This window comes from Echeneis naucrates, chromosome 4 (genome assembly GCF_900963305.1).
Source record: "Echeneis naucrates chromosome 4, fEcheNa1.1, whole genome shotgun sequence".
NCBI classification, from domain to species: Eukaryota; Metazoa; Chordata; class Actinopteri; order Carangiformes; family Echeneidae; genus Echeneis; species Echeneis naucrates.
Window position 1 is genome coordinate 4025867 of NC_042514.1, and position 24217 is coordinate 4050083.

Here is a 24217-nt window from a genome sequence, read left to right on the forward strand (position 1 = left end):
ACAACCGTCCTAAAACCCTGAAGAATGTGCTAATTCTGTCTGACGGCCGGCGTCAGTCAGGTGATGCCTATCCGGCACCTCTGAGCCCAGCTGAGAGCAGATCTGCGTGAGAAGACGCCGGAGTCTGGACTGGGCGTTGGGTGGGGAAGCCGTCTGGTTGGCACACGTTTCGCAGGGAGGGGAACCAGGAGAGGAATGTGTCCACAATCAGGGAGGCGGCTCTGAAATCACCACCTGCAGGCTCCAGGTTTCAGGATGTTGGCGATGTCATGTTGAGAAACATGTTGTGGTTATGTTTCAGCAATCTACGCCCTCCGCTTGCAGACATTTTGATTTCGTTAGCTCTTGTTATACTCTGAATTCCAATCAGTCTGTCTCAGAAGACGTGGCAACCAATGATTTAGCCCACATGCTCTCTTCTTGGCTTTGGAAAGAGCAAGCTGACGGCAGCAAATCATCAAATGGGTGAAACTAACCCGCTTCATGACCAAGATCATGCTCCCCATTAGTGGGAGTGCCTTGATGATTTGACTAAACGTCCGTGAAATAAGCAGAAAAAAGGACGTTGAGTTAAATTTGGCTAAATGAACTGCACACACAGTGAGAGTGGGGAAACAGCCTGAACTGAATCTTTTGTGCTCCAGGCAGTTTGCAGACCGAACAAACGTTTCCTCAGATACATTGATCTCTGGAAGATCATGTCCTAAATATTTCGAGAGGCTCCATGTTTAATTAACAGGAAATTTGCCCCAAATACACAAACTGATTCTCTAACAAATTACAGCGTTTGTGTAACAAATTACATGAAATCTTTAGGGGATGCCCCAAAACAAACTCTCCGGTGACATAATGCACCATCCAGCATTGTTAGATCTTTTCAAAGCCAACAGGAAAAAACTAAACATCAAAGCTCGCTGTTAATTGGATGCAAACAAGAGACAGCTCCCACAAAAATGTCCCTCTGAAGCCATGACATCATGCCTATAACAGGCGATGTCCAGTCAAGCATCTGGACACGTCCATGAGTACAGCGCTTCATCAAAGGTTAGAAAAAATACAATACAGGCGTGCAACAAAAGATGAAACGGTCCTCTGTGAAAAGACGACCTGGCACTGGACAGCAGGATGAGCCGGCCAGTCAGTGCCTCCTATTGTAATGCAAAATGTGCAAACCGAGCAATTTCAAACACATTTTGCCGACAACACAATTAAACCACAGTGAATAAATAGACATTCGAAAGTCGGCGGAAGACAAAAGAGCCTCAGAAGCTGCCAAAACAAAGGAAAAACGTGGAGGGAGGGAGGAGAGTGAAGCGAGAGAAGGAGGACGAACTGCCATAACAATCTGGATCCTGGACTGAGGGATGGGTGAGGCTTGTGTGTGTGCCTGTGTGAATATGAATTTATGTTTAATGTGCATGCCTTTCTGTGATGGTGATGGTGTGTGTGTGTGTGTGTGTGTGTGTGTGAGACAGAGAGATGGGGGAGGAGCAGTTGTGGCTTCTTGTTAACTCGTAAGAAAAGAGGCAGCGAGGTGGAACGGACAGGCACGTTGCACTCCACCCAAATATTGGCGTGTGTCTGCTGGCCGGAGACCCCCAACTGGGGCCTCCGCCTGCCCGGATGGGGACAAAGACGCCTTGTTGAGGCCAGAATCAAACTGCTCTTACCTTCCCTGGGGGGGGTTCCCCCCGTTCCCCCTGCAGGTTGGCTCAGCAAACCCCCCACATGGACCTCTCCGATCAATATTTACCTTCTGGTCCAACCAGATCTGCAAGCATTCAAAGGAATATATAGAGAAAGGCAACATTCACATCATTGAATTAATCCTGAAACATTTTGTTTTTGTAATTAAGAGGATGTTTGAAGTGCAGGACACATTAATTCGTGCAGAATTGTGTGTGTGTGTGTGTGTGTTTCAGAGATGCCGTACCAGCAGCAACAACGTGCTAAAAACCATTTGAGGGCAGACTTGGTTTCTTCCTGCTCTTACATAAGTCTCCCTGGTTGCAAATCTCTGCAGGCAAACATCAGTGTTGTCTTATATTGTCTTTGAAATTAAGTTTCATTGTACTTTATTGGCATGGAGACGAAGAAAGCCTCTCCGTGTCTGTGCTGCTGGTGGAGTTTGGCTGCGGGCCTCTCTGCTGGCAGCAGCTCTGAGGTTTCTGAGCTGACTGGGGAGTAAACAGAGTGTGAGACGGACCGACAGACAGAGGACAGACGGACTAACCACTGGAGCGAATGCAGGAGTTTTTGTCTCCCCCCTGCTGTCTGAGCAGGAGGTGTGTGTGTGTGTGTGTGTGTGTGTGTGTGTGTGTGTGTGTGTGTGTGTGTGTGTGAACGAGAGACTTGAAGCTGTCTGTGCTCATTCACAGCCTCTTCTGCAGACTGAACTGTGTATCGTGTGTTTTCTGTCACTGCTGCCGATACTTCCTGCCTTCCAAGAGCATAAATACACCCCCCCCAAAATAAAAACATAATTAATTAGATATGAAGCTTAAAAGGTTTATTTAGATAAACTTATGAGTAGCTCCTTTTTAACATGTTAAGACTTTAAACTGCAGGTATCAACAAACTAAGTCTCCATGTTTTGTCACAAACAGGAAATGTCAAACAATGAAACTTCGATAAGTCCACGAAAACCACGTTGCCAAGTGGAGATTTGGAAAAAGACATTTCGTATTTAGAGCTGGTGCATTTTCATACATAAAGGTCTTCACTGAGTGTCGAGTTGAGTAAGCCTGTAGAGTCTAAAGTAATAAAATGTTTTATATGGCCAAAAGTATTTTAAACTTTATTGAAGGTTCAGGTTTTGTTGACACTCTCACAGGCAGATTAGTTCATTTCTGTGTTTTGTCTCATGTATTTAAATAGAAGAAATTATGACCTCTAATAAAAGTAGGATTAATTGTATGAATTTGATATTTGAGTTTTTCAAAGCCAGACGTGTTGTTCCTGCAGCTGGAAATTATTGTATTTGTTTCTGCTGACGGCACAGTCGGCAACCCCGACCTTAAACTTAAGACGTGGTATTGATCCCACGTCGGCACGTCTGCCAAAGTCTTTATATCGCCTTAACTTAAAATAGCAGATGATGCGTGGCTGAGTTAAATGATCTCCCAGCATGAATAATCCCTCTCCAAACAAGCTCCATTATTACGAAAATTATGTGTTGCCATTGTAACTCGACACAGAGGTGTGAAATTGTAATCATTGTGGATTAGAGAGGCAACCTGTGTCTGCAGACTTGTTCCAACAACGTTTGTGTGTCTCTCTCTCTCTCTCTCTTTCTCCACCAGATTAATTTCACGGCTTCTATTTTTGAGCGTCCGTGCAGTGAAGACCTGCGGCTTCGACGAGAAAGAGAGAAATGTGAGCATTGTGACAAGAGAGCGCTTTCAGACAGTAATAGCTGTTTACACAATGGAATAATTACCCAGTAAATTACAGGGAGGAGAGAGGATGAGAGGAGAGAGGTGGACAGGAGGAGAGAGGAAGAGAGGTGGAGAGGAGGACAGGAGGAGAGAGGAAGAGAGGTGGAGAGGAGGACAGGAGGAGAGGAGAGGAGAAGAAGGGAGGAGAGGGGGGGAAGGGGAGGAGGAGGAGGGAAGGAGAGGAGCAGAGGGGGGAAGGAGAGGAGGAGAGGAGAGGAGCAGAGGAGAGGAGCAGAGGAGGGAAGGAGAGGAGGAGAGGAGGGAAGGAGAGGAGCAGAGGGGGGAAGGAGAGGAGGAGAGGAGGGAAGGAGAGGAGGAGAGGAGAGGAGCAGAGGAGGGAAGGAGAGGAGGAGAGGAGGGAAGGAGAGGAGCAGAGGGGGGGAAGGAGAGGAGGAGAGGAGGGAAGGAGAGGAGCAGAGGGGGGAAGGAGAGGAGGAGAGGAGAGGAGCAGAGGAGGGAAGGAGAGGAGGGAAGGAGAGGAGGAGAGGAGGGAAGGGGAGGAGGAGAGGAGGGAAGGAGAGGAGCAGAGGGGGGAAGGAGAGGAGGAGAGGAGAGGAGCAGAGGAGGGAAGGAGAGGAGGAGAGGAGGGAAGGAGAGGAGGAAATGTGAGAAGAGGGGCAGGGGAGGAGGAGAGGAGGATTCGCCACTTTGTCCTGAAACATGCAAACGCACATTCGGCCATTTTCCTGCTGTTTGCCTGCACATTCAAATTCCAAGTGGCCCTTAATGAGAACAGGAAAGCTTGTTTTCTCTCCCCGTTGGCAGAACAAACCTGCAGTTCACATTATTTCTGAGGACTCTCACCACTCTTTGAATGGTTTTATTTAAAAACTGCTGCACAGGAAGGTAACGTTCTCCATTAATTCACACAAAAGAAAAAAAAAAAAAAAAAATCAAGAAAAGGCTAAAAATTGGAAGTCATATTACTCACTCATTCATCTTCTACCTCTTATCTGTTTCCGGGTCACGGGGGGGTGCTGGAGCCAGGGGGCGGGGTCAACCTGGACAGGACCAACACACAGAGACCGACACAGACCAACAACCACTCACACTCAGTGACCCCCGGCAGGGAATCAAACCTTCTTGTAATGAGACATGTCGCCGTGCTGCCCCAAATTCATAGTAAGAATATTTCATTTTTTTTCTTTCCCAACTTATTACACATCACATTTATGGCCGTTTTGGGAGAATCCAAACTCTTTTAGTATAAGCTAGTTAAAAACAGCTCCACCTTTAAGGTAAAATGTCAAAAATCACACAGCTTTACCTGCCCTCCCACCGTTTCCTCCTCTGACAGATAAAAAAGAAACAAAATAGTCTCTTCAGACGGCCAGGCTAGTTGTTTTTTTTTTTTTAAGCACTTAAATTTCAGTAGATATGTCTGAAGTTTAATAGATGCAGGTTTTGGTCAAGGCATGAATCTGACCAGCAGAATGACCAAACTAGCCAAACTAATAACGTCATACTGAACAATCCCTCTCTAAAACAAAGCAGCTCAGTGCTTCCTCCACGCCGGCCCACAGTGGATGATGCAGCAATATGTCCGTCCAACAAATGGCATTTTTAGGATGCCTCTGCCCTCCCATTACAAACAGAGGTGGGAGGACCGTCTGAAACATGCACATCGGTAGAAGATCCTTTGTGATCCCTCGGATGGCGTCACAAAGTCAGCGGGGACAGTTTCATTCAAAGGCCTCGTCCGCCGACGCCTCGATGAGCAGCGACTGTGGGCAGAGCCGGCGGACATTCTGGACGAGCCGGGCATACTTGGACTCATGCAGCACATTTCTCTTCATCTGTGTCACAAAGACCCCCCCCAAAAAAAGCAGCAGCCCTTTGTTCTTGTTTTCATATAAATGCCACTTCCTCTGAATCTCATTAATAAAACAGATTAATTCCCAGTTGGGTTGGAGTGAGCATCGAGGAGGTGGGGGGGTGCTGTTAGTAGGGTACGGCATGGAGGGGTTTCATATGTTGCCTGAGGTAGCACAATGGTGCGCACACACACACACACACACACACACACAGCTACAACCCCCCTTGCTTTTGCAATCAAAAGTGCCTTTCCACTTGAAGGGAGAAAAAAAACTTCAAAAGCATCATCAGTCTGGTGAGAAGACCTCAGAGTCGGAGCACGGCAGCTGTAAACCCGCCCTGTGGCACACAGACACACCAAACAGAATTATGAAAGAAGCCACAAGTCTCAGTGTGTGTCTGTGTTCGAGGCAGCCCCTGCTGCTGTATCATGTCCGCCTGACCACTTCAGATGTGATGTGACACCGAGGATGAGCAGCACAATGGCGAGATCCTCGGACGTGTCAGCAGCATCTGCCTCCGTCTGGGGACTGACGTGTGTCGACCTCCCTCCTCATTCAGGCCGGAGCACGGGGGCTTATACGAGGCTAATGAAGCAGACGCAGGCTGCACTAACACACGCTCATGCATGCACGCACACAAATAGGCACAGACAAGCGAATATCGCCCCTGTTTGAGCGCCATGTGGCTGCACCGTGACCAGCATCTCATCTCAGATTCCTCAAATTCCCCCAAGAGCTCCAACTCGGCTACACAGACGATAAGATCCTGCGGCGGAGAGGAAAGGCTCAGCGGAGGTGGGTCAGTGCACAAGAGCACAACACTGAAAGATTAATGATGAGACCGGAGAGAAGAGCAGGGTGCATGGTGAACTCAAGTGCAGCTGCTGTTGTTGTTGTTGTTGTTGTTGTTGTCGTCGTTTTCAAAGCAGGTGAAGGCCCGACCGCTGCGATCTGATTGGTGCTTCCCGGAGAGCCGAGGGAAGGATAGTTAAAAGACAAACCGACACAGCAGGAGAGAGAGGAGGGGAAACAGATACCAAAAATAAAAGAACAGAAAACAGGGAGAGTGCGGCCCTTCCTCCGTCTGTGGAGGTTACAGCAGACGACACAACTTCACCGGAGCTTGTGTTGCATTATCATACTACCCCTCTTAATGCACTCTAACACTGCCAAGAATCTTTGACATGTTAATGGTGTGAAATTAGAGCCACAGGAAAAAAATAGAAAAAGAAAAGCATTGTGTGTGTATTTACAGTATGCTGTGCATGTGCGTGCACGCCCAGGACAGATTTCAGTGGGTTGGCAAATAATTTCTCCTCCGCTGCATAAATTAAGTTTCTTCCTCAGAGGTGATGACAACCTGAAAGCCTTAAACAGAGCAGGGTGTGTGTGTGTGCGTGTGTGTGTGTGTGTGTTCAGCCCTTCTGTCTACAATACTGGAGCTCAGATATAAACACATCAGTCGGCAGCTCCTCTGCTAATTTGTCAGGGATGAACTCAAAGTATTTACAGTTTTCATGTATCACATTTTATTTCACTTCACTGTTTTTTTTTCCCATAATAAGATAAGATTGTTTTTGATGGACTAAACTACCCACAGTATAAAAAAAAAAAAAAAACAAAACACCCAGTGATAAATAAATGATCCAAATGAAAATTATATTGTTGTATTGAAATGCACCAATCTGAGCAGGGAAACATAAACTACTTTTTTTGTTGTTTTGACAGGAGTCGAATCTGCAGTTTGTTCAGTGACGACCGACTTGATTTGGTTTGCCGCCTTATTAAGGATTTCACGGTCCTGTGGAGCGACTCGGCGGCTGTGGTTAAGGTTGGGTGCAGACGGTGGTCTTGATGAAATATTGAAAAGGCCACCCCTGAGCCGAGGCACGAGCCGCGATGTGTTGGCTTCATTAATATTTAACTGGAGCCACAGTCTTCTCTCCTAACCTCACCCAAAGTGCTTCTGTTGTCTGAGGGGTCGGGTTAGGGTTAGGGTTAGGGTTAACCCGACCCCTCGGCCTGGTGTGCTTCGTTAACTAACCAGCCTCTCTGCCGAGCCCAGTGGCAGTATTGTGTCTTGCACAACATATTTGGAAAGAGAAGTTCGTTTTGCAGGAGACAGCAGTCATTGTTGTCTCCTCTTGGGGGGGGGGGGGGGTCCTGCGTTCACTGAAGCTTTGTTGTGTTTCCTTCCTACATCTGTGTCGGCTTTGTGTTGTTGACCTTAGTGAAGGCTGCAGACGGGCCAGCTGTAATTAAGTACTATCCTAATTAAAATTTCCTCTCTTTCTGCACGCACACACGCAAACTCAGCCGAGCTTTGTGTCTTTCTGGTGTTTGGCGTTGCAGCAGTTAGTGGCCTTTTGGTCTTTTGGCAGCATCTTCCAGTCTCCACTACACCCCCCCCCCCCCACCACAAACTAGGGCCAGTCAGCCATCCAACGCTGCCTGCCAGCTCTGGTGGGAGGCTGGCGACTGCTCCGTTCCAGCTCCTAAATCAGAGAGGCTGTGTTTAGATCCCCCCCGTAGAGCAGCTCTACACTTGTGATGAGCTTTGCTGCGCTCCGCTCTTCCGAGATGAAAGAAGGAAGCGCTGAGGAAGCTGCACGCGGTTATCCTCACCCCAGTTCGGACCTTTCTGGTCCAGCAGCCCGTCTGAATGCTCTCCCCTTTCTCCGGCATCTGCTGATGTTGCACTGAGGAGGGGAGAAAAGAGAAAAAGACGATCCAGGACAAAGAATACTTGTGGTGGTTTTGAAGATGCAGAAAGCAAAACACCATCTTATTTAAACAAACAAAACATAAATGAAGGAACTACGCTTTGCTTGTGATATTGAAAGAGTTGGACTGGACTGAAGTGCAGCCCCCCCCCCCCACCAGGCGACATACAAAAGGACAACAGAGCCTCACAAAGAGCTCCTCGGGGTAATAGAGAGGTTTAAGTGTGTACCATCAACAAAGGTGAATCTGCTTTATGTGACAGTGAGAGCCCACAGCTGCCTTTTACTTTCTGTCCCGCAGGCTTCTTGTTCCCTTTCACCGTAAATCTACACATATTTTCCACGTTGTATTCCCATTTTCTTAAAAGCATACACACACAGAGCAGAGACTTTCAGAAGCATCTTTGACTTTTACACAAAGCTCCTATTGGGTCTTTACAGGGAGAAACTTAGCAGATGAAATTGCCCACTCCTTCACTTTGGGCTTGGAGGAGGATTTTCCATGCTTGCTGCCAGGGGGCTATTTGACTTGGCACTGCTAGCATTTGACTTTACGTACCAGAAATGTGTGAGAGTGCGTTTTTTTTTTTTTTGTGCTTCTTTGAAAATGCCAGAGACCTCCCACACTGCATCAGCCCCGAACAATACTGCGTCCCGAGGCTCACATGGGAAATGCTCAAAGTGCTTTCCGATGTTAATGTCCAGAATGTATGCGGACGCTTGATTTTGTGAAACTATTTCCAAATAAGGCCTATTAGCATTATTATTATTATTATTATTATTATTATAAAGAAAGTGGTGGATATTCATCTGATATTGGTTATTACTGTCTTCATTTAAATTGTGTTTCTTTCTTTCTTTCAAATATCTTTGGGGCGGACACTTCGATCTTACAGCTTATGTCTTGCCTGTTGTGCCTTTATGCTGAATATGAAACTGTGTTTGTGGAGTCAAAGGTTTTAGGTTGTTGTGAGCAAAAAGCCCAAAATGTCACAATGTCAACTGACCAACGTTTGACCACGGATTTTGTTGGCCTGATTGTTATTTCCAGAAGTTGTTGCTGTCCACAATCTTTCCAGCTTTGAATTGGTTTGCTGTTTCCTAAGAAGAGAAGGAGGGTTGCTTCAGATCTGGGCCCCCCGGCTGCCAGAATTTATGCTCAGATAAACTAACTGGCTGGTGGCCGAACACCGGTGGCAAACTTTCAGTCTTCAAGACAAAATACTGTTTATCACCATCTTGTGCGTTTTCTCTTCCTCGGAACAAACCGACCTGTCACAATGGAGGCATTCACCGCCTCCTGCTGCAATATGATCGGCAGGGTGACACACAGGAATTAAAACTGGACTGACCAGTCAGTCACCGGGCTACAGCTGACTGCAAAAAGCAAATGCTGTGAGCACAAAGGGCGAGTCAGCGCTGAGCACACTTCCTTTACAATCTGCCCCCCCCCCCCCCACCACCTTTCAATTTGCCCTGGGGCCTTTTTGTGGCAGAAACAAAAGCCCTCCACCTGATCTGATTCCTACCTGACATAGCCTTTCTCTGCAGAGGCCTGCTCGGTGTTGCCCCCGCCCCCCGCTGGGACCATACCTTTGTTGATTCAAGATGGCAGATCAGTTGAGCAGGCAGGGAAGGGGGGGGCACAATGATTTTCATTCATCCAAAGCAAAACTATGAGCCAGACAGGTTGAAATCACTCCAGATTACATATCAGACTTTGCGAACCGGAGAATTCTATAGTGTCCAAATACACAGAGTCTCTGCCGACCATCAACTGTTCCAGGTCCTTATCTGACTGAGAGGAAAAATCAGAACGCCTCATCTTGCCGCTTTTAGAATATATCGCCTCCTGCCAGGGAGGAGGCGTTCACCGAGTTTGGAGCAGCCTTTGGCCCAGAGACACGTTTTACTGCCGGATCTCTCTCTCTAATCACCTTGGGTGTTAGCAAAGAGGGCAGATAGAGTCTGCTTTGTGTCGTTTCAACAAGAGGGTCTTTGTGTCAGCCAGGAGCAATGAAACAAGACTCAGATAAGAACATTCCTTTAGGACATCACTTTGAGCAAACAGAGGGCCGACTCCAGGAGGATGGGGGGGAGTTTAGCCACATTGCTGTGGTGCCTTACAGAAGTGGAGGTCAAACCATTGTCAAGAAGCCATTTCTATAAAATTACCTTCTTTTTGGCCGTGCAAATGATCCCCGACCTCCACTAGGGCCAGCATGTGTAGCTGGGAGGTAAACGTCTTTATATATTTGAATGACAATGTGCCAACACTTTGTTAGCTTTAGTTTTGTCAACAAATCCAGACCGAGACCGAAACAAAACTTTAGTCATTCCTTTTGTGGCCTCAGCTGATCCCACAGAAATCTTTAAAAGACTCAATAGTTTCCTCTAACAGCTGGGTGCTGCACTTTTCAGCAAATTTCCCTGAAACATATCTGTACAGGATCGCAGCGGGGGATGGAGCCAATCCCATCTGAGAAAGAGCGAGGGCGGGTACGCTTCCTGGAAAGACCGCCAGTCCATCACAGGACCAACATATAGAAACACAGAAAAGCCCCAGAACTGCATCCAGTCGTTGGCGAGCAGGTTGGTAAGTGTCTATCTTGACAACGATCCTCCTCTAAGCACCAGAATAAAGAATAAAAATAATATAAAACGTACACAAACGTCTAACCAAAGTTGTCTTGAGTCTTCTCCAGGCTTTGTTAATGAAAAAATCTTGTGGACGCAGACTTTGGTCTCCTGTGAATTACTGGGTAACTTTACCTCCTCCGTTTTCTTCAGATTATTCAAACAAGAGAACAAAAAGAATGTTTGGTTAAACTCATCTCAACCAACCAGACAAACGAGAGGTCACGGGGAGACGTTGCTTCACCCGCAGTTTGGGAAGCCTGAATGTGAATTCTGGTGTCAGCAGCCAAACCAGAGTCCTTTAAGAGCCTAATGGCTCATTCCAACGCGCGTGGTGCCAAAGCACAAGGGGGCTGTTATATGTGAGTGGAAGAACAAAAACAAATAGAAACCAACTGCTGAGATGGAGTCTATCAAACTAAGATTTTTTCCTCAGTTGTTTTATGAGCCTGCAGGGAGTTTTGTCTGCACGTCAGTCTCTGAGGAGCATCTATTTGTTTAAGTCTGCGGCGAGAAGAACCTCAGTTGTGGAAGAGCGACAGCCAAGAGTCGCTGCGTTGCATAAAACGGGCATGAGGTAGACTGGAGGCATTAGATGAGAGGGGAAGAGGCAGGGAGGCATGCAACAGGCGGAGCAGTGGACGGACGGAAGGAGAGGAGGGGAAAAAAAAACAAAGACGGACACAAATGCAACTTCCCTCCGCAGGGGAAGCAGCCTGGAAAAAATAATTGTTGAGAGGAGACAGAGGAAAAGCCACTAATGACAGCAGACAATAAACACCGGCCACCAGTGTAGCGTCTTCCCAGCCAGAGTGACAATAACGCAGGAAGCAGCGACGTCTACAGAGGAACCGAACAGCCACAACCACAACACCTGAAAATAGAGCTTTGTCTGGGAATAGACTGTTATTAGGGCGTCTAAAGACGGGCCCAGCGACACTTACTGACACCGAGGAGGAGAGGCCGCCGCGCTCACTGATCGGGTGGTCAGGATTATTTTGAAGGGCAGCCAGCAGAAATCTAAATTATGAGACAGAATTATACGATACACAAAAGCCAGAGGACAAATCCTTGTAAATACAGACTCACAGAGTGCTGGTTTAGGGCGCGTGCCATGCAGTCGCAGCGTCCTTGGTTCGAATCCGGCCACCTTTACACCGCAGGTCATTGCCCTCTCGCTCTCCATGTGTCCTGTTAGCCTCTCTGCCAGTTACCGACTAAAGTAAAGACATAAAAGCCCAAAAAAAACCACCAAAACAAAAACAAAAACCACACACATTCACACGAATATGAATCATCCGTCACGTGTTTCACTTTGGTCTAAAGAGGAAATGATCCAAATTTTCAGCACACTGAACATATTAAGATACAAAAACAAAGAGAAAAGCCATTTGTAGGTTTTTTTTTTTTATTATTATTACTAAACTCTCTCTAAGGCAGCAAGTTTGTGTCCACAGGTCATTCTAACATCTGGCAGTGAATAAAATAAAAGAGTACAAAAATCAGTTCTGCTGTGTGCTACAAATTGTCATTAGACAGCTCTTGGTAAATAAAAGACAATAATAATAAGCATCATAAATATTCATTTTCCCCTTCAAGTATGCTACTATCCAAAGTGACTAGTGTAAAATTGGCAGAGGAAATAAAATATGTTCATGATTATTTACATTACAGGTCCTAAATTTGTGTACAAGTGTGTGTGTGTGTGTGTGTGCGTGTGTGTTAAAAACACAGAAGTTTCCACAGCAATTTTGGTGGCGAGTGCACACTCACACACACAGACACACACAGATAGACACAAACACACACACAGTGATGTGACTGACTGGCTTGCAAGTTTTAAGAACAGAGCAAAAAGGTTAAGGAGTTCAGTCCAGCAAAACAACATTTAAGACTCAAGTTGATCCGACCAGTGGCACCAACAGACAGCAACCCCCCCCACACCCCCCCACCCTCAGGGTCCATGATAATCCAGATTTAAGTCTAGTACCTGGAGCAGAACTAAAACCGGGTTTTTCTTCGTCTCACCCAGAAGAAAAAAAAACAAAGAAATAAAAGCTGTTGAACTTAAAAACTGTTTCACCCAAAAAAAAAAAAAAAAAGCAAACTCAAAGTCCGCTTACTGTCTTTTTTCCAGAGCTTTCGACCGCCATCAACACAGCCTCGATCGTTGAAAAAGTTCAGCTGTAATGACGCGTAAGACTATAAGACTTTTTGATCGTGTTTGGATTTGTAAACTCTGGGGGGGAAGCCAGTAAGTGCAGCTTTATTTGGGATCGTTTGGCTGATCAAGTGCTGGTGAAGATAAGTACAGCATTAAAACAGAGTGCAGTGAGTTCACTGCAGTTGGGACGTGCCTGTATGTCGGAGTACCTATTTGATTTAATCTGAATGTAGGAAATCCAAAAATTAGACCTGAATCAGGACTACAAGATGCTGTAAACACACTTATCATGGACACCTACACAACCTGGAGGATGTTTTTACAGCTAACAACGCATTGCTGGTGACCACGCAGCCAGCACGGTGTCCTTTAGCCTTCCAACGAGCGCAGTGTGTCTCTTTGGTTCAACCAACTGAAACAACTTTCTTGTTTTTGTTTTTTTTGTTTTTTTATGAGAGCTACATTATCTCAGTGAAACGTCACCTATGAGCTGTAGAACAAAAGATGGCAGACAGTGCCTCTCCACTTCAAAACATACAACCACGCAGATCAGGAGATTAAATATACACAACCTTCCACCCTTTTTTTTTTTTTGTTGATTTACACAACGGCAACGACTGATTGCGGTTTCACGAACTGCCAAGAGTTTATCCAAGCGAGGCGTACCTTACAATACACACCTAACTGTGTATCTGAAGTGTGTATTCACATATGCACAAACTGATTTTTTTGGCTGTCTTTTGCATCTTGATTCATGTTTCTAATACGACAATGTGTACGAGGAGGTGGAGAGCAGACCAGATACAGTATGTACAACATTATACATAATATACATCAACACTTTGAAAACTTGTTCAACTCAAGAATGTGTCAACTACCTCAGGATTTAAAGGAATCTCATATAAAAAAACAGAGAGAAATCATGGCGGACGTCCCGCATTTCATCTGTGAGGAAGCAAAGACTGCACCACTTTTCTGTCACAGAGATTTAAGACACAGCGAACAAAATGTCATCAGCAATCAATAAAACAGTGTCAATGAGACCTGTGGGCCTCAATTAAAACAGACAGCTTCATGTTTAACGCAAAGATATAGCCGCTTTGCAATTTTACAAGCTTGTCAGTCACATTAACTTTTCATTTCCTGAAAGGTTAAAGATTTAAGACTGACGTGGACTGAACTGGGGGGCCGATGAACACTATGAGACGCCCCTGTACATTCTTCACTTTCATGTTTGTCCTGTGAATCTCTAGAAGACTCTGTACATGTAATCACTATAATTAGACTTCATTGTCATCTCAAATAAGATCTTCCATAGACTTTCAGTGGAGATTGTTGTGACTGTTGCTCAAGCTTTCTCTTTACATGCACATTTTCTCTTTTCTTTGCAACTGTCCATAAATGTGAAGCAGTTAAAAGTCTAATTTACCCAGTAAAACTACCATTTAGAAGGAATAGTTTTTTGGGAAATCTACCACACAGGTGCGACAAACTCATTGAGGCCTTTTGGATGTCTACATGGTAAGCTGCATGGTGGCATTTCCTGCTTGGTGTTTAACGTGATCAGCAGCAGCTCAGGTCTGCAACTTCGTCCTTTATAGGCTAAAAGCTTATTTAAATAAGGGCACACTTGAATTTTGCATAAATCTGTTGCAGATTTCTGAATTAAAAAAAAGTCACCTTTTATCGAACAGCTTAAAAAAATGAAGTCACTTGTGAAAATACTGCTTTGAAATATTGTTAATAGGTTAAAATGATTAACCCTCAGATGTAAAATTCAGGCCCAGACTTAGAGTAGGGCACACCGACATTACTTCAGTGTCCAGAGACATAAGAAAGGCGTCCCTGAGTGTGTCTCACTCTGCATGGTCTGTTGCCATAATCCAAACTTTCCCTTAGCTGAAATGCAGCATGATTACACTACAGCGTAAGGGGAAAAAAAAGAAACGGCTGCTGACCAAACGCATGTCAAGCTGCACAACCACTGGTGACGCCAGAGATGCAACCGTCTAAGCATAATCAAGGAAAGCATGGAAAACTAAATGAAATGAACCGTCAAAACTGTACAACCAAACAACGCACGCTTTGTCCACAAAAGTTCATTCATTAGTCTGGAACAGCATATTTACACTGTGCAAATGACACCTCCAGAAGAGAGTGTCTGTGTCTATTGAGAGTTCTTCTGCGTTCCTGTTGAATCATTTCTTGTGGTTCCAGGTCCAGTGGAGGCTGTTGGTTACGGTACGGCCAGGGCGTTGTTGCTGCACCTCTCACTTTGTATGTGCGTCGCCAGCCTGACCGGAGTCTCCTGAGAGGCACCCAACTCGACGTTTTTTCTTTCACATTGTTCCTTTCAGTCAAATTACTTTCAGCTCATGCTGTTAATGTCTTTGGATTGTTGTAAGTTCATTAACAAAGAAGCCTTTGTGTTGCCAAAGGTTCCCTCTTCATATTTGCTGAGAAAAAAAAATTTAAAACAAAAACAGTTTGAAAGAAGCTCTCTGCCAGAGACTACTACAGATATTTAAGCCAGCTGACCTTCACAGCAACAACACGCCTGCCCACGTGGTCCCATTATCGCATGTTAGCAACTCCTCAGACCGTGCCTCATGCTTGATTGGGGATCAGTAACATCCCATAAATGTTTTCTCATTGTTTTAGTAATCAGTGCTGGATGTGAAGGCAGTGGGCCGGGGTTTAGAAAAAGATGACATCTTCCTTGTTCGGGTCCTCGGCAGGGTTCTTGTACGGTTGCTGCGTGTTGTGGCTGAGCCCGTGATTTACCTGAAGGTGGGCCTGGGGGTTTGGACCGAGGCCCTGCGGCTGCACATGGGGCTGATACTGCAGAAATCCACTGCTCTGTGAGTGGGGAGGCAGAATGGGAGGCTGCATGGAGGGCTGAGGATGGGACTGTGCAGGAGGCATGGGGGTCTTTTGTATATTTGTGGAAAGGGAGGTGTTGAGGGAGGAGGTGGTTTGGCTGTCTGGTCCAGCAGTGTCTGGAGGACTGAGTGGATCTGTTGGAGACATGAAGGATTGGCCATTACAGAGCAAAGCCTTTCACCATAAATAGCACAAAACCTAATTGCACATTAGTCATCTGAACTGGGCTTAGTCACTCTAACTGCAATCTAGCGCATGAAATCCTTCCAGTGTTTCTTGTCGGTGGTAATTGCAAGGGCACTGGATTAAAGTGTTAAAATGCCTGTGTCAGCAGCACAACGTGCCATTAATCACAGTGAAGCATGAGAAACTGATAGGTGTTTACATAGGGTGAGGCTGGGCATGTAGACAGCTTTAAAGAAGGGAACATGATTGGGTGGGGTCGGGTTGGCTAAGGTGGAGAATGTGTGTGTCTGGTGTCGGTGTCTGTGAGAACAAAGGTTTAATAATGCAGTAAGCAAAAAATGGACAGGAGGAGTTTGTCTTCTGGTTTGTCACAGAGAGGGTGTGTGATTGCAAATGGCATGTATTCGTGTACAAGTATGTACCAGTGTGGTGATGAAGGACTGAGAGAGGGAGCTGCTGGTGGGGGCTGATGGAGCGTTTGGCCTTCTGGGCATTTTCATCGCGGCTGGACATCTTCAGCATCTGCTTCATATCCACTGAGGCTGAGAGGAGGAGGAGACCAGAAAAGAAAGCAAGACAAACAGATAGGAGGTCATTTAATTGTAAAATAGATTGCATTAGAAAACCGGAGCAGCCTGGCCTGACCCCAATTTAGATGGCTAATGTGACCCTAATGAGCCATTTAAATGATGCTGATCAAGTCCAGCCCACGTCAGGCACAGATGGCTGATATTAGTGACACAGAGGAAGAAAAAACTGTTTTAAAAGTAGAATAGTGCCACGATAAACTTCCTCTTAATACTTATTCCTGTAATAATAAAAAAAAAAGAAAAAAGGGGGAAACGTGGTATTCATGCTGGTTGAAAATTCAACATCTGAACTAACATTTGAAAGAGTTCTGTGGATTCAGAATGTGACCATCCAGGACCACTCCCTGTGCTCCACCTAATCATCCAAAACTCAGTATTTATAGTGGAACTCCTTACTGGTACTGTCGGTGCGATGTGAAGCTTTGCCGCTCTTGCCTGCTTTCCCTTTGCCACTGCTGAGGGCGGCAAGCTTGGTGGGGATCTGCTGCTGCACCCCGACCGCTTTATGCTGCTGGTTGGTTGTGCTGAAGAGATGCAGCGGCACCTCTGTCTTCAGGGGGAGGGTGGACGAGCCCGTCTCACGCCGCGGCATCACCTCAGGCCGCTCCAGGTAGTCGGCCGGAGCTACCGACACGCTGGCACGCAGGGGCTTCTGAGGCGGGGGCTGCTCGGAGGAGCTGATGGAGCCGGCGAGGCCGGACGACAAGAGGAGGTCCCCGTTCAGACTCCCAGACAGAGGAGTCACCTAGAGGAAGAAAAAGACTGCGTTAGGAGAGAATCAGCATTTCAAATTCACGTACTGAGGCTAAGAAAGTACCAAATAAACTGTGACTCCGCCTCTTTCAGCTGGTTACTGAAGGTCATTGTTGCGTGTGTGCGTGCGTGCGTGCATGTGTGTATCAGGCTGAGCTGTGGATTGTGTGTGAGTGCATTTCTCTCCAAAGGAAAACAAGATATAAAAGCAGCTTCTTAAGAGCACAGAAGAGAGACGCACATAAATATTCTGTGTGATGCTGCGTGTCATTACAGAAAGATAATCTGCTGAGGAGCGCGGTATTTATGGGCTAAAGACAAAATCAGAAACAGATGCGACTCTTTCTGCTGAGCACACACTTTGGTAAGTTTGGTAAAGGCTTTTGATATATTCCAAGAGGCTCAAGGACAATACACACACACACACACACACACAGAAAATGAGAAACATAAAACCCTTAATAGTCCCTGTGCACATAAAGGCATGCCTAACAAAACAGGCCGAGCTGTTAGACAAGCAGAGGAACAAGAAAATGGCTCTCATGACATCAGTGGATGAAAGACACTGACTGCATTGTCCACTTAATTGCCAGACTGAAGGAAAGAAGATCTAGAGATTGAGTCAACATCATCATCCAATCTGCACTGAATGAGATGGGCCAGGAGGATTTCTTCAACAATGGTGTGGTGTGGTGTTTGTATATGTTCGTAATCCCACGTGTTGCATTACATGAACTATAAAAGGAACCCTTTCAACATGCTATTGTCAAACTTCCTAACCCAACAAAAGCCAAGGTTCAAACCCTTCAGTAACAGTTTCACAATGTGCACAGCCATTTGTCCATACGCAAAAGTCAGCCAGATAAAAAGAAGCTCAGAATCTATTTACATCTGCAGCCAAATGTTAAAACTACAGTTAGACTCGAAAAATTCTGTTTGTGTTCGGCTTCTGGAGAAACTGGTTCTTTGTCCATGTAGACAACTACGATGACAGTATTTTTGTGACCCTGCCTGTTTAACATTGCAATGTGATATTACCTTTGTCAAGTGTAACGTTAAGTGTGCGTTTGTGACTGCAGGCCGATTCAATCACATCCGATACACAAAGTGCCAACTAAATCTCTGTGGATCATCTTAGATCACTGACAGTTGAAAACTACATTTGTGCGATGTTGCCAAGTTTACGCTTACCTCGTTGCCACGCCTCCTTTTCTTCATAATGACTTATTTTTATTGCTTTGTTAAAATTTTTTAAATCATCAAAGTGTCACCTTTTTTATGAAGTCTGCTTTTGTTTGTAGTCTTCTGCTTCTGTGATTTATTTTGAAGCATAGTCTGTCTCCCCTCTAATAATCCACTTAATTTAAGGCTGCCTGCTCTGATTTGTGGGTCGAAGCACTTTGTAATCTGTCTTTAAAGGTGCTGTATGAATAAAGTTACGTCATTACGCTTCAGACACATTTCTTAGATTTATCCCAGATGAATCTCATCAGGGAAAACCTAAAAGGTCGCCAATAAAATGTCTCATGGATGATTAATAACACAATATTTTATATTGTGTTTGGCAGGTAAACAGCATTCTTCCTGTTAGTGCGCCACCTTAATTTGTTAAACTATTAATGTGAAGGTAAAGCAACAACATAAGGCCTTTATCATTTAATAAAAGTTGAACTAGAATCTCCAAATGAGGAAACGAGTCCACCGAAAGTTTGGACTGAGGCTCCTTTAACTTTCGGCCTGGGAAGACTCCAACTGCTCTGCTTGGTATGCAGTCCACATGTTACAAGATTGATGATGATGCGGAATACTTCCTGTGGCGATGGGGGTCACATGAGGACTGTTTTACCAGGCATGAAGGGCAGACCCACCTGACCGTGACAGTCTACTAGTGGGTGTGTTTGTGGAGACTGCAGCTCAAACAGCAGAGCATGACGGGGTGAACTGAGGTAGAGAGGGCTCCTGCAGTTTGGAAAGTCACCGTACCTCCTTCCCATCCTCCCTCTTTCAGCACTCAACTCCTCTTGGAGCACAGACGCTTCATTGTTCCCAGAAACAAGGTGCTTGGCTTTACCCCCGCAGCAGCAGGTTTCCAGGGCACTAAACTGTGCAAGAAGCTGCAGAGCAAAAAGAGACCTGACTGACAGCACATAAACAATTAGCACTGGCTGCCTTCCAGGGGTTTGTGTTAATGACAGACGTGGACTGGCTAATTATACAGGCCAGTTCCTCTCATCCTGAAAACTCTCCGGATACTCCCACATCATCTGTTCGATTAGTCATTAACTTTGTTTCCAGGCGAAAACGGCACACTGGACAGTTTCAGCTACTTAAAGTCTGCCGTCTGCTGCTCATCTGTCTCAGATTTGAGTAAGCACGTTGTTGTCCTATTTATTTGTTATATTTGATAACATCAGCTTGGACCTAGATATATTGATGAAATTATTAATTGAGAAAATTTGTATCTCAGTTGATAAGAATTAGCCCTAAAATAATTCCTTCATTCATTAAGAAAGATGAAGAGAATTGATTGAAGACAAACTGGACACACGTGTGAAATAACTACAGTTACAGATGGCATAGAGGAAACATCTGCCTTCAAACTTGTTGTGTCACAGCCCGTCATAGAATCGAGACATGTGCGCACACGGTGTAGGTGTTGAAGGGTCAAAAAGGAGCTCATTGGGGGTTTTGCCAGCCCACAGGAAAACACTCAGACAGCAGCGTTGTAAATCAGAGGCCAGAGAAGGGAAGAGATAACTCAGCGTGTTGAAAACAGTAACACAACTCTGTGTTCCCTTGACCTCTGCCAACCCTCCCATGTTTTAGCGATGTTCTGTCATGTTCTTTAAGTTGCACCAGCTGCTAATTCGGTTTCCTTGTTTTCTGCTCTTGAGCAGTTATTGAAGGGAATGCAATATATATCCCTCCAAAGGCATTCTCAGCAGGCTGGGGCTTTCATTTCCAACCTTGTAGTTGCAGAGTTGTTTCACTGAATGATTATATTGTGCAGAACAAACTTCCATCATGCATGCCCTATATAAGTTAATATTCAAAAGGACTCTTACACAATGAGAACCAATGCTCAGTTCCTTAGTCATGTCATACATGTAGTTGGCCTCCATATCAAAAGTGTGCCGAAGATCACATGAGGTAACACTTGAAAGATGTTTCTCTGAAGTCTGGGCATGTCACAACTGGAGCTGCTCTTGCTCAAACTTTCACATGTTAAAAAACACAACACATAAAGAGGCATGTACTGTTGTTTTTTTAATTTTTAATGAGATCTAATCATAGCTCTGTGGGCTTGCTGATGAGTCTTAATGTCGGGGCGTGTGGTGATAAATGTCTGTTGATATCGGGCTGACTTAGAACCTGGAACAGATCCTGAGGTCACAGCTGATGAAAAGATCGTTTGATGTGTTTGATGCAGAGAGGGACCAAAACTTCATTCAAATCTCCCAAAAACCACAGCAGAAAAAAAGTCCCACAGCAGAGCCAACAATATAGAACTGCAACCCCATGCATCAGCATGTGTACAAAACACACAAACACTGCACTTAACTGGTCTAAAACAAACATTATGGGCATGTTTTAATGGGGTGCTCAGGGCTGTAAGGGTCTAGATCTAACCTACTTCAGGTCCCATCTTGCAGTCTGTATATGACACAAACAAATCACACAGCAATCTTCCTCAGGATCGCTGTAATTACCAGAGTCTCCACATTAGTCATCTAAACAGATTAGGTCAATTCAGGCAGTGGTCTCACTTCATGAGACCAAAGGCTGTGGTTTTCCAGGAGCCACTGTAAATCGTTCTAGTCAAAGCCCGGCTCTCTGCAGGCAGTAATGAGATGTTGAGTGCAATAAATCATGTCAGCTGGCTGTTTCTGTGCAGGTCCAGAAAAAGTGAGCACTTTGTTTGAAAGTCCGTAAATTGTTGAAGTCTCGGGGATGACACAGAGAAAAAGGATGTTAAACAGGCTGTCAGATGTCTGAAAATTTCATCAGTTCAGACAAAAACAGATAAAGAAAGGAACATACACTTGCCAAAAAAGAAAGAAAGAAAGAAACTATAACTTTTCTTGGGACATGTCGGGACTTGAATGGACAGCGTTGTGTCATCTATTGGTTACTCAATTTGGCATGTCGGAAGAAGAGGCGGTGGCCAATCAAGAGATGGTTGTCAGGTCAGGCCAGGCAACACAGAGGGACACAGAGGGACTACATACATCGTTGGAGACGGCCTCCATCAGAGAAGCACATCTTTACAGGAATGTGTCCACATTCGGGCCAGAACATCTCCACATGGGGTCACAGTGATCAGCGCTCAAATGTGTTCCCGTCACATTTTGAGTGAGTACACACGCTAATTCCAGGTCTGAAACACTGGAAGCAATGAAAAAGTCAAATATGCCATCATTATGTGTCCACCCCCGAGCAATGTTCCTCTGTCAACTAAATATGTACTGATGTTATAGATATAAAATTGCCATGTCAGTCTATATCATGGTTGACTAAAAAGATAAAGTCCGTGTCATGATAAAAGTCACCTCATGACAATCAGACAAAGTGTGACAGTCATACAGGTCTTTGAAAACACTTAAAGCTGATACTGAAGCTTTGCAGCAGATCTGTTAGCACCAGGCATGAAATTACAGTCAGTTGAGCTTTCTCAAAGTTTCTCTCCCATGAAACTCACAAACAATGGCCCATATTGTACTGCGAGGAGGGAAAGCAGGAAAAATGAGATAAATAGAGGTAAAGAGAGAGACCACTCTCTGTATAGGGTGGATTGTTGGGTTGAGTGGTTAGAAATGTTTTCAGCTGTATGTCTGTTTGTCATTACGCTCATCTGTAACACAGGTTGTGGGAGCTGAAACCAGTGTTTCCTTTCCATCAACAAGGGCCTGAAATCAGGGACTAAATGTTCCTTGAGCAGCATTTATGTTTCCACTGCATCACTATGGTCATGTTATGCAATGTACTCCAATGCAGAATTACAAAGAAACTATTTATGATGTTGTTTGTATGTGTGATTTGACTGGAAAAGTAAAGTTGGTGGGGGAAAAAATTCAGAGGTTGTTAAGGAGAACAAACCCCAGTATATGGCTGACATGTGCACAACTGGGGATGGATGTTAAAAACTAATGTGGGACCGCTGTAAACAACTGACATCATTGTTTAACTTGCATCCGGTCCGCGCATGTCTTCTGTGCTCTTCTCTGTGCTGACAAACAACATTTTGAAAAAGCAAAATTTCCAATCTCATTTACACGTTGTCAGACAATGGAATGGAAATAGTGCCAATAAAGACTACACGTTTATTTCCATGCCATTTCTCCAAACCACGATTTTATGTGTGCAATAGCTCTTCATAAAAATCACCAAACACATACGCTAAAGACAAAGACTGTGCTGATATTCCAACTATATTTATGTCTTAAATGATCCTTTACACGAAAAAACAAAAAACAAAAAAACTTAGTCTGTCAGACAGCGGGTCACAGACTGCTTCTCTGCCTTTCACTGAACACAACCGATGGAAGCGAGAGCATTACGGACTGACTTCTGAGTAGCCAGGGTTTGTTTGTCCGAATACTCACCAGATTTGTTGGTTTAAAGAGCAGTCTCTAAATGTAGAGACCAATGCAAGTTGGCTGAAAATTCCCCTCAAACTGAGCTGTTCGTTTTGAAAGGAAAGTCCGAATTCAGTCACATGACAGTTGCCAGGCCAATGATAGAAATGCCTCAGAGTCGGTTAGACACTGGTGACAAAATGTGATGTATTGCTGCCACAAGCAAAGATGACATCAAAAATTGTAAATGCAAACGAGCTTGTGAGCTGCAATAACCCACTTTAAACATCATCGTTGCAATCAGTATATTAAAAACTGTGTATTTGGTCCTTAACCGTTTTGTATCAACGTTAACTGTATCAGAAATATCTGAGATTGACAAAGCTTGAATTTCACCATCTGTTAATGTGGGAATGAATGGGTCCCCACCTCAATGGTCTTCCTCTTGATCTTCTTCTGGTTCTCCAGGCGTTCCTTTTCTTTCTCCACAGCTCTGGTGGACTCTCTCAGTCTCTCCAGGTCCTGCTGGTACGTCTCCCTCTGTCTGTCCAACTCCTCTCTTTCTTTTGACAGATGTTCCTGCATCAAAACAGAAACAATAAATGTTTGTAAAGTTTATTTTAGAGTCTTTACGTTTGATGAGAAAAATCAGGCACACTTCAGGATGCTGCAGAAAAGAGCATTTCACCTCCAGCCGCTTGCACTCCTCCTCCCTTTGTTGGAGTGTGGCCTCGGTGGCCTCGACCTGCTGGCGGTGCCTCTCCCGCTCCTTCTCCCAGCGCTGCTGCTCCTGCCGGTGCTGAGACTGTAGCTTGTGGAAGCTGGCCAGCTCTTCTCTCTGCAGGGCCAGAGTCCGCTGCTTCTCCTGCTCCAGGAGGATGTTCCCTCGGTGGCGCCCAGGCAGGGAGGCCCGCTCCGTCAAAGAGACCCGCTGCAGCTCGATGTAACTGTCCTGCTGTGATATGATGGCCTGATGACAGGAAAACAGGGAGTATATTTTACTCCTGCTCTGGGACTCTGTCTTTTTGCCATAACATTCACATGTTTGTAATGAAAGTTATCAATAAAATGTAATAATTTGTTGACATTTTCAGATAGAGTATAAACAGCTGAAAGGATCATTTTACCTGTAGACTATAGAGCCTTTGTGAGAGCATCAGCACTCTGTCAAAGAACTGGACCAGAGACAAAGAAAGAACGTTATCGTAAAGTTATAATCAATTAACCGGTAGAATTTCTGGAATGGTACAAGACTATACTGGAGTTATTGCACTATACATATTTTCAGCTCAGCAGGCCATGAATGTCAAGTACCGCAGTGTTGTGTAACACAAGGTGACAGATCAGAACAGGAGAGCTTACCTCAGCCTCAGGGAAGGAGTTGGACCAGATGCAGTTCCATCTGGCAGGAGAGCAGGAGCTCTCATCGACCTGAGCACAGACACACAACA

The 24217-nt window shown here is 45.1% G+C and overlaps 1 protein-coding gene across 3 annotated transcripts in view; it reads right to left on the reverse strand.

Moving 5' to 3' along the window:
* Positions 1–13176: 13176 nt before the first annotated feature.
* Positions 13177–24217, reverse strand: part of arhgef18b (rho/rac guanine nucleotide exchange factor (GEF) 18b) — a 34768-nt gene continuing 23727 nt past the window's right edge. For all 3 annotated transcript variants that reach the window (XM_029499363.1, XM_029499361.1, XM_029499362.1), the window contains exons 26-32: positions 24129–24197; positions 23894–23941; positions 23455–23736; positions 23196–23345; positions 16834–17182; positions 16270–16389; positions 13177–15795 (exon numbers count right to left, since the gene is read on the reverse strand). In XM_029499363.1, the coding sequence (XP_029355223.1) occupies positions 15476–15795; positions 16270–16389; positions 16834–17182; positions 23196–23345; positions 23455–23736; positions 23894–23941; positions 24129–24197 (1338 nt within the window). In that variant the 3' untranslated portion in view covers positions 13177–15475. The remainder of the gene's footprint in view (positions 15796–16269; positions 16390–16833; positions 17183–23195; positions 23346–23454; positions 23737–23893; positions 23942–24128; positions 24198–24217) is intronic.